The sequence below is a fragment of the Ipomoea triloba genome, chromosome 11 (genome assembly GCF_003576645.1).
Source record: "Ipomoea triloba cultivar NCNSP0323 chromosome 11, ASM357664v1".
NCBI lineage: Eukaryota > Viridiplantae > Streptophyta > Magnoliopsida > Solanales > Convolvulaceae > Ipomoea > Ipomoea triloba.
Genome location: NC_044926.1, coordinates 11,420,433 through 11,431,506, shown reverse-complemented (window position 1 = coordinate 11,431,506; position 11,074 = coordinate 11,420,433). Strand labels below are relative to the sequence as shown.

Here is an 11,074-nt window from a genome sequence, read left to right as displayed (position 1 = left end):
AAAAAAATATTAGTGATAAAATAATTTATTTAAAAAATAACATACCTGGTTTATTTCAAAGTTAACCCTTCAATCTTGAATTTTCAGATTCTCTACACCTTCCACTAGTTCTTGAGTACCACTTTTCCATTGCGGTGCATTTGGTATTTTCTAGGTTATAAAATCTGCTTTCCTGACCCAAACTTGTTTTACAAATGGTGCAATGCGCTTGTGAATGTACTTCTCAACCCTTTGATCCTTGTAGAAATAGTAGCATTCAGGTCTGGTGTGGCCGCGCATCCTGCAATAATGACAAATAGGATTATATCTCATGCGATGAAAATTTGGATACCATACATTACCATAACCACGTCTAGATGTATTGGGTTTGGAAAAGACACGATATGATCCAGATTTTGTCACACGGCGTTGTGAAGCTGAGCTTGATTTAGGCGTGTCATACATTGGTTTAGACGTTGTCATATTGCCTTGTTGAGCTGGGTGTGAGTTAGGCGTGTTATGAACTGGTTCAGAACTTCTTACAAACACAGTATCTTTGTTCTTCCCACCAGAGAAGCCAAGCCCAAATTTTGTAGACGTTTGTCTTCCTGAATCAAGTATTTTATCAAGGGTAGATGTGGTGTCCATCATCTTGATACGTCGTTTGAGCGTGTCCAGCTCCTGTTGTAGCTTTTCTTCACGTTCAAGACTAGCCTTCAGTAGGATATCTTTTTCAGAAGCTTGGTTTTTGTACACCATGTTAGCATCTTCTAATACAACAATTTTACTAGACAAAGAATGATGCACTTTAAATAAAGCCTCCCATCTGGAGTACAACTTTTTGTATTCTAATTCATAAGACACAGGAGGTAACTCTCGATCTTCAGCTGAATTATATTCTCCACTGTCTGAACCAGCGAGCTCTTCTGTGTCAGGGTCAACGTCAGCTATTGCAGTAAAGGCCACAAAATTTCCAGAAATTTCGTCAGTGTCTGAATCAGCAGCTTCTGATTCAGGTTCATCATCGCTCCAGGTTAGGGCCGTCATGGACTTCTTTCTTCGTAAGTATGTTGCACACTCGGCCTGAACATGTCCAAATCCTTCGCATTCGTAGCATCGGATACCCTTGTTCACTTTGTCTTTAGATTTACCAGAACGTGAGCCAGATGATTTTGATGTTGATCCTCCAGATTTTGACACACCTTTTGAGCTATTCGAGTTGATTCCTTTCTGATTTTGCACCTTATTATTTTGTGTGTAATTCTTTTGCTTGACCTGTTTCAAAATTTTAGAAAAATGTTTAGATAATAAACCAACAGGATCATCAGAAAGCTCATCTGTATCAGGCAAGTCGAAGTCTTGTCCTTCAGCGTTGAAAGCAACAGATTTCTCCTTCTTTGTATGATCAGTCAGGATCTCCATTTCGTAGGTCTTAAGGCTTCCCATCAACGCTGCAAGAGTTTTATCTTCCCAACCTGCGTTTTCCTGGATAGCGGTAACCTTCATTCGAAACCGTTGTGGTAGAGACCGCAAGACTTTCTTGACCAATTTTTGTTGGGGAAATGGTTCGCCTAACACAGCAGCTCGATTTGCCAATTCTTGAACACGTTCGTTGAAGCTCGTAATATTTTCGTTTTCATTCATCCTTAGATCTTCAAAATCTGAATGAACCAGCTGTAACTTAGATTGTCTTACTGAGTCAGTACCTTCATAGGTAGTTTCCAATATTTCCCACGCTTCTTTTGCAGATTCACAACCTGCAACTAAAGTAAATTGACTTTCATGCATTAGCGAGTAAATAGTATCTAAAGCTTTATGATTATAACCAGCAGAGGTCCTTTCAGCTGCATCCCATTCGATTTCTGGTTTAAGCACTTTGGGATCATTTTCTGTTGCACCCGCCTTTTTGGGATGTTCCCAACCAGTTAGGACAGCTATCCAGATCCGATCGCCTTGAGCTTTTAGATGCATGTCCGAGCTTTCCAGTATGGGTAGTTGTCACCATTTAGTTCGGGGGTGATTTATTCATTCTGAAACACTCAACACACGGTGAGACAGAACAAAAGACAGCGAGAACCGAAAATAAAGCAACGAACAGACAACAAAGAATTGAGTTCAAGAAACACGAGATCGCCAGATCGGTAGACTAATAAGATAAGTCCCCAGGCTCTGATACCAATTGAAAAACCTTCGTGGATCTTGAATGTAATACTTTCCGGGTTCAAAGATTATTTAACGTTTTTATAGGTTTTAGTTAGATAAACTAAAAACAAACAAGAATAAAAACGCAAGTAAAGAAAGAGAACCCGGACACAGGAATTGATCACGCAATTCGGAGCTATAACTCCTACGTCTGCGGGGCTACTCAGCTTTTGCCCAATCCACTAGATGCACCAAGGTTTACAAAGTTGGAATACAACCCAAACATACAATGGTTCAAAACCAACACACAACCTTCAACATCTACTTTTGAATTGACAAAACTGCAAGCCAAGAATTCTTCAATTCTTCATCTCGACTCAGCATCAATGACAGGATCAAAGACAGTAGCAAACCGCCATTAAAACTTCAAATGATCTTCTTAATATTCACGTGTGAAAGCTCTGAATTTGTATCATGTGTAGAGGTGAACAATTAGAGCTTCAAGTGCCTTCCTTTATATAGTGTAGCATCCTTTAACAACCTTCACACTTTTAGATCTGAAAAACTCCTTGAATAAAAGAGAGCCACAACCCTTAAAATTCTGTTAGCCACACAATTTGAATTGGTGGACTAATTCCTTGCTGTGTGAGACAGCATCCGCTTGCACAGCTTCCTCTTTAGCACTGGTGGACATACTGACTTACGGTCCAAAAAAAACTAATAAAACCTAGATATAGGCTAAGTGTATTTTTGACAAATAATGTAGCCAATAACAACATGACCGTTTATCATTTGTACACTTACAGAAAAAATGACGATTTTAGTTCATTAGTTATGCCTATATTGTAGACTCAGTCCATAAATTATTTCTATATACAACTTTTCCTTCTTTTTATTTGAGTACACAACGTTTTCCCTTTAATTATGTTGAAAGTAGTTGTTTCAATCCATTACTTATAAATTTTGTTAAAATTTAAAATTTATTTTGATTTACCAAATTATTTGAGGATAAATTGGTCATTTTGTAAAATATTTTCAAGCATAAAAAAAAACTTTTCACATTGATGATTTCAAGTGAATGTTAGGTTTGTTGTATTGTTGATTACACGAGAATACCATAGTTACAATTTAAGCATATAATTAATGGACAAAAGTCACTATTTTTCCTTCTTTTTATTTGTTTTTTTTTTATTTGTTTTTTGTTTTTGTTTTTTTATAAAAAAAATGGTCAAATAAGCCCCTAAATTTTACATGAAAAGTCAATTAGGTCCCTAAACTTTTAAAAAGTGCAATTTCACCGTTTAACATGTTAAATTATGGCAATGAAGCTCAAAAACTGGTAAATGGCCTACTATTGCAGACCATTTCATTTCAGACATGAAAATCTTATAATCGGCAACAGTCGAACCGTCGCCAATCGCCATTCCCGTCGGAAGGCGACTAGTGGCATTTTCGTTAATAATTGAACATCGCAGTGCAAATAAAATGTATTACAAGTACAAGTAGGAGTTTCATATAGTGCATCTAAAAGCATGTAAAATGTATTACAAGTGCAAATAAAATGTATTACAGGTGCAAGTAAAATGTATACTGGGCATCAATACTAAGTGCACCTAACATTATAACTAGTTGCACCTAACATTATAATTAGTTGCACCTAGGTGCACGGATATTAACAAAGCGTAGAGGTCCGTCGCCCCAGGAGATTCAACGGTGGCCATGTAGCTGGAGGGGAAAAGAAAAGGGTAGATGTGGTGGAGTAGCCACTCCACAATTTGGCAATCGGTGCGGTGGTCGAGCTCCCGCTTGAGCTGGAAAATCTTGACGGTGCAGAGGCCAGGGAGGCGAACACGCCACCCACTACCCTTTCCTATCTTCTTGGTAACAGGGTGGGCGGGAGCGAGCGAAGCAGGCATTGAGAATGATAATGGCGGCAATGGGCATCGATATGGAGGTGGTAAGATGAAAGTTTCATCTTTGTGATGCGTAGCACTGTAATGATAAGGCTCCATTGTCGATGAGGTTTTTTTTTTTTTTTTTTTTTTTTTTTTAATAATCCTAAATTTTCTATTTTGCATAATTTTGGAAATTTTACCCTCATAATTTCAGCAATTCTAAACCCATTAAAATTCTGATAACTTCTTGTCTACAATTTCACTTTAGCTAGATGGACCGAAATTGACAAAAAATAAATAAGTTTTGACTGAAATTGACAACTTCAAAACTCGTAGTTCGAAATTAAAAGTACCCTAATAACCATAAGATGAGACTAAAGTGACATTTTTTCCTAATAAACTTTACTATTGGCTCATTAAGTATATTCCAAAAAAAAAAAAAAAAGTATAATAAAATAGTCCAAAGACCAAAGGCTACCCATACTGCCATAAGCCCATTCGATTACTACATTTTTGTTTTTGGTTTTGGTTTACTTGTGTCTGTTTTTTGTTTTGTTTTTGTTTTTATTTTATATTTGGTTTTCGTTTTCGTTTTACTTTTGTTTTTGTTTTTGTTTTTTCTTTTGAAATTTGATTGTTTATATCATGTTGGTTCACAAAAAAAAAAGTAAAATAAAATAAAAAAATTGATGGGCAGTATGGTTGCATTGGGCCGTATGGAAATAAATCTGGACTGTTTAAGGGTGAGGCTTTGGGTTTTGGAAGAATAATCTGGGCTAAGTGGAATTAATTGAGATGGACTTGCATGAATGATGAAATTGGGCTGCAAGGTTGGTGACATTTAAAATTAGGCCTGATTAGAGGCTATGGCCAAATGGGCCTTTTTCTTTAAGTAGGCTTGAGATTAATTTCGTTTTTGATAGACTAGATGGTGGTCAATTTTAGGGCTTTGGCCCCTTTTAGTTTTTTAGGCTTTAGGCCTTTTGATGTTTAGGGCTTTGGCCCCTTGGAGGTGTAAGGTCAATGGACCCCTTTGTTGTGAGCCTTAGGTCACTTTTGGGCCTAAGGCGTCTGTAAGGCTTCAGCCTCTTTTTGGTTCAATAAATATAATAGTTCGGAAAAAAAAAAAAACACGCCCATTTGTGAAAAAAAAAAATGCATTACTCCTACTTTACGTGGAATAACCCTTCACTTTATTGACCACTCCTCATCCAAATATTCATACCAAGGATTGCAAATACAACACCAAATCTAAATCGATACAAAAACTTAAAATTAGACTCCCAAATCTTCTTAGTAATTTCATGCTCTTTTTTTTTTTTTTTCAATTGTATATAGTAGTTTTTGGATTTCCTTCTCATACTTATATGACCTCTTCAACAAACCTCTAATCACATTGTAGACACGTTCAGAGACATCATAGTCCATTTCATTCAAAAAAAAAAAAACCAGCATCTTCCATTTCCCTGACCAAACATCATCCCAATTTTTGAATTACATAATAAAATTTATACTTTTAACACTCAAGAGGTTTTACAAATTTTACACTTACCTTGTATCATGGACATGCACGATATCTCTTCCCTGGGTTACCATAACTCCAAGACATCTTCATTGGAGCCAAATATCCACACCTGCATCTCACCTCCGGCATACATTCCGATGAACTACTCTTGTTGCAAGACATTGTGTAGATGAAAAAATTTCAACCTTACTGTTAATCTTTCTTCAACACTGGGTTCTTTGTTGCTGGATTCTTCAATTTCTTTGTTGGCTTCTTCATAGCTTCAACTTAGGGTTCTTCAATCGCCGAGAGATAAACGAAATATAACGGTAAAGAAAAATAAATAAAAGGGAACTGACTAGAAAAGACTTAAATGCCCCTTACTAAGCGGGGTCATTACCAGCTAAATCACTGAACAGTAGCAAAATGGTTTAATTGACAAAATTAGAGACAATTCAAAGATCACATTAGTTCAAATTGAAAACAAAGGACTACATTGATAGTTGAGCAACAATTGAGGGACCAAAACAGTGATTATCCCTTAATAAATTAAGTCACTTTGTTTCTTATTATAAAATTTAAAAATTTTACTTGTTAAAAAATAAAATTTTTTTTGAAGGTAAAAAAATAAAAATTTTGAATAAATTAAAATAGGAATAAGGGCCAAATTGGCCACTGAACGTAACGCAATAGTGCAATCAGACCACTGAACCTAAAAAGCGTGCAATTACCCCACTCAACAGCCCAATTGCCTCCAATTTCACCGCGTAGCCGGTTCCCATCCCTTTCTTCCGGTTAATTGATGATCTGGCTGATGACATGGCATTAGAAATTGTTTTCTGTTTATTTTCCTTAATTTTTGTTCAACCGTGTTATCCCTAGAATTGCTCCTTATTTCCCACGCCGTTCCCTTGCGGTCTCTCCATCCGCCTCCGAGTATCCCGCCTCACGCCTTGCGGTCTCTCCATCCGCCTCCGAGTATCCCGCCTCACGCTTGTGAACGCCGTCCCCGCCATTCCCTGCCTCGGAATTCCTGCATACGTACAGCCGGTGGTCGGAGTCGCCAACGTAGAAAAATGCATTTCGTTGATTGGCCCGATCAGCCCCTCCACCAGCTTCCCTCAAGTCATCCTCATCACCGCCGCCTCTTTCGATGAAGACCTCTTGTATCACATTTTCCAGTCAATTTACAGATCCAAATCTCAGCTCTTTGTTGAGGGGCAAGCAGGCGCAACCACACAGGTGGGTACTGGATAGATTCTAAGCTCAGACGTATAGTACGAGAGAGATGTGAAATGGTTTGTGTCATATGAGTGTTTGTGTTTGGAGTTTGCTATATTATATATGGTCTGTTTGTGTAAAATATAGTGGGAACATAGCACCTTTTTTGAGATAGTTGTTTTGACTTTTTCTTAATTAAACCCAACCCAACCCACCTGCTATTCTATTCTGCTATAGATGGAGTGGGAGAGAGAGTAGGAGGGGCTGTACTTGGGAGAAAAGGTAAGAGTAGGATAGGCAGGCTTCCATGGCCATAGTTGCAGCCACCGTGGTTTCTTGCTGCTATTCTCTACGTATAATGTTTCTTTCAGAAAATGGAAACTTGGAGTTGAATGCCATTAGATATCCAATTGATGATCTACTGGTGCAACCTTCGGAAAGTGACAAATATTTAACTGTGCGTCCTTCTCCTTCTCGAGATTTCATGATTCTATATTTGGATCTGTGTTCTTACAGGCTGGAAGCAACAAAAATTAAGGAAAATAAACAAAAAACAGTTTCTAATGCCATGTCATCAGCCAGATCATCAATTAACCGGAAGAAAGGGATGGGAACCGGCTACGCGGTGAAATTGGAGGCATTTAGGCTGTTGAGTGGGGTAATTGCACGTTTTTTAGGTTCAGTGGTCTGATTGCACTATAGGTTCAGTGGTCTGATTGCACTATCGCGTTACGTTCAGTGGCCAATTTGGCCCTTATTCCATTAAAATATTAAAATTCAATCTTCATTATTAATTTTTGTCAATATATTTGTTTTCTTATGATACTTCTTACAAATAAATTTCTTACAAATCATATTTGATAATGGTATTTAATTATAACAAGATGAGTAAGTAGCAAAGTAATAATGGATAATCATTGTTAAATCTCAATGTGAGCATTCTTTAATTATTTATTTTGAACATATTAATGTAATATATTGCTTATAAAAATATAATTAATTTTAAATATTTATAAAATAATGAGTTAAAATATATATGTCATGATATGGTTATCGTCACGCACAGTACTAAATTGAACAATGTGTTGGAGACATTTCCTTCTACATCATTATCCAATATCTATCTATCTATGGTATGCATGTAGTATTTATATACCCACCATAATTGGAACCTATCTTTTATTTTATTTTCAATTTTTCATTTATTAATCCTATTTCAAATTAAATAAATTATAAATTATTATCATTTATATTTATATTACTCCGTATATATAAATAAACATAAAATTAAATAGAAAACATGAAAATAGAATAAATAACGAAACTGCAGCCTGTGATGCGCCTGTTAAGCACATCCGTAACTTGGACCCTCCAGTTTTCCAATGAAATGTCACCTTTGTTTTTTCTCTTCCTAAGCCCCAAGATCAGAGCATATAACATCATGTCAAAATATTAGACCTATCAGGGAGGAAATATTAAGTTAAATAAATTTAACTCATCCAAACAGGGAAAACCATTAAAACACCCAAAAAAAGACTTGTCCAGTAAAGTGTTCAAAAGGCTCAACTAATAGAAAACAATGTAACCATGCACTAAATCTACATTCATCCAAAATGAAATTATCTTAGGCATCCTTAAGAAAACCCAGACTGCTTCGACTAATGAGCAAGGGCAATTCTCCCAGCAACTTGGTCAAGATCTCGCTGGCCATTAGATGTGATTCTCCTTCCGCTATCAAAGGACAGGAAACAGTCAGAAAAACCACCACATAATAAGTAACTTAGACATGGCCACAGGGATTAAATATATTAAAAATAAATAAATAAAAAATCTACTTGCTCCAAATCTTTCAGAAAAACATTTGTCCAAAATAGGTGGCTTGTGATAAGTGTCCAAGCACTAGATCATATTCATTTACAAGTTAATTAGATGGAACCGCATCATTTGGGACACTACTTGGTACACCGATTTGGCCATTTGGGGCATGCAGTATTAGGGTATTACCCTAAAGAATATTATAATGTCAGAGATACTTTGGATGATAGGAGCTAAAATGCAATGCAGATTTGAACATTTTCCTTAAGAAGTTCAAAGATATGCTTTTAGATTTTAGCTCCCAAATTATATGTTACTTTCTCTTGCAGAAAATTTAGAAGCACATGTATGTACTCCATAGAAGGTATGTAGTATTAGTGTATTACTATTAGATGAAACTGCATCATTTGGGGCACTATTTGGCCCATTTGAGGCATGTAGTATTAGTGTATTACCCTAAAGAATATTAAAATGTTGATACTTTGGGGAATAGGAGCTAAAATGCAATGCAGATTTGAACATTTTCAATATGAAGTTAAAAAATATGCTTTTAGATTTTAGCTTCCATATTCTATGTTATTATACTTTCTCTTACAGAAAATTTAGAAGCACATTGACATCTGTGAACTCCATAGAAGAAAACCCCCCAAAAAAATTGACACCGATTAGAGCATATGTTACTGAAATGGTACTGTAGACTATAAGAGGAAGACGAAAGCCAAGGAAGCCTACCCCTTTGGGTCAAAATCAATGATGTTCATTCCGTGCAATTGCTGGAGTATGTGACGTGCAACAGCACCACTACTCTTGCAGAAGTGGGGTGGACAGCTTCCATTCCTCTTGCTGCCACCATAAATTCTCTGAAAACCGCCGACGCCAATACCTCCTCTGAGGTAAATCTTCCTTGCCATAGAAGCTGTCACCAGTTCAGGGAAAAACAATCAACTCCTGAAAGGAAGAGAGAAACAAATAGACGTAGAGGGAGATGTTGTCAGTACTAACCAGCTCTGATGTAGTACCAGTCAGGGTCATATGGTGCGAGCTCTTTGAGCCTTCCTGTTTTGACAATGTCAGTCCATTCAGGAAGCTCCATCTGGAAGAGAAACATTTATACTCCATCAGCAACAATCACACACCGTATATTATGCAAGGCAATATGGAATTCAAGTTATACACTACTCTTTTTAAAAATAAAAAGCATATGATATTGGGTGCAGTTAATTCCATCTGCAGTAGTTATATGCAAACTCAGGATGCTCAGTTTAAATTATATATAGAAAGAAAAAACTTGGAACTTCCACCAACATGAGGTGCCAATATCAACTGTGTGCTACATCCTAGAATCATGACTATAAAATACCATAGGATAGATAATTTCATCTTTAAGCTCATAATGTCATATTCAAGTACCACAAAAGCAAGAAATTGAATATGGTAAATGGAACATGGCTATCAAGAAAAATACTCATATTCATATAAAATAGTTATAAATTCACGCATATATAAATGTATAAGAACATTCACAGATACAGAAATCGTGCCAAGTATAAATAGGTTTATCTCCCAGACTACCACCACAACAACAATCCAGTTGAAATCAAGAAGTCAAACAAAGGTTCAAATCCAAGCCATATTTCCAACTTGCATTTGACAATATTCATAATTGTAGGACCGATTTCTAAATTCATGCAATAACAACATAAATTTTGCATCAAAAAATAAAAAGAGTCAATCACAAATATATTTCACTTCAATATAATACTTAAAATAAAATTATAGAAATTACAGATATCAAGCATATCAAGCACATTCGTACATCCGCAAAATACGCACGCGCACAAATATTATAAAATACATCGAATAAATCGTTAAGCGAACCTTGCCGGAGCGTTTGAGGTGAGAAGCGTAAGCTTTGACGAAGTCATGAGGCGAAACGTCCTTGACAGTTCTAGCCGTCTCCATTTTCCGGTGATTGTTGTGCTGCTACGGCGGTGGATCTCTCTGCTGCTGAGGAGTTGTAAGGGAAAGAGAGAAAATCAGAAATCGACGTTAGGGTTTAAAGCTTCTTATTTAATATTTGCATTTAACTGGGCCTTGGCCAATGATGGGCTTCCAGTTTTTTGGGAGAAGCCCAACGTAAGAAAAATCAAGGAAAATGTACAAATAGGCCACTAAACTATTTGGGGATAGCAATTAAGTCACCGACCTCGAATAAGATAAGTTCCAAATTTATTCTTGAACCTGAAAAAAAAAAAAGAACAATTAGCATTTTTAGCAGATTAATAACAAGTTTGTGCTGATTAGAATGTCATGTGTAATTTTTATTTTACGGAGTATATATATATATTTTTTTATTATTATCCTACTAAGAATTTGACCCTTAAAAAAAACTAAGCATTTGACATAAATAGGGACGGCTACGGGAAGTTATAACTACGCAGAAATACCTTATATAAAGGCTCCGTATCATACAAAAGGGCCTGCTCAGGACACCTCATGGTCTAACAAAAAAATAATC

The 11,074-nt window shown here is 36.3% G+C and overlaps 1 protein-coding gene across 1 annotated transcript; it reads right to left on the bottom strand.

The window, feature by feature from the left end:
* Positions 1–8,205: 8,205 nt before the first annotated feature.
* On the bottom strand, positions 8,206–10,598 carry LOC115996224 (40S ribosomal protein S19-2). The gene is made up of 4 exons (XM_031235375.1): positions 10,435–10,598; positions 9,559–9,649; positions 9,289–9,472; positions 8,206–8,472 (listed from the first exon to the last, which is right to left on the bottom strand). Exons 1-4 carry the CDS (start codon positions 10,516–10,518, stop codon positions 8,400–8,402), a joined length of 432 nt encoding a protein of 143 aa, XP_031091235.1. The 5' UTR covers positions 10,519–10,598; the 3' UTR covers positions 8,206–8,399.
* Positions 10,599–11,074: the final 476 nt, after the last annotated feature.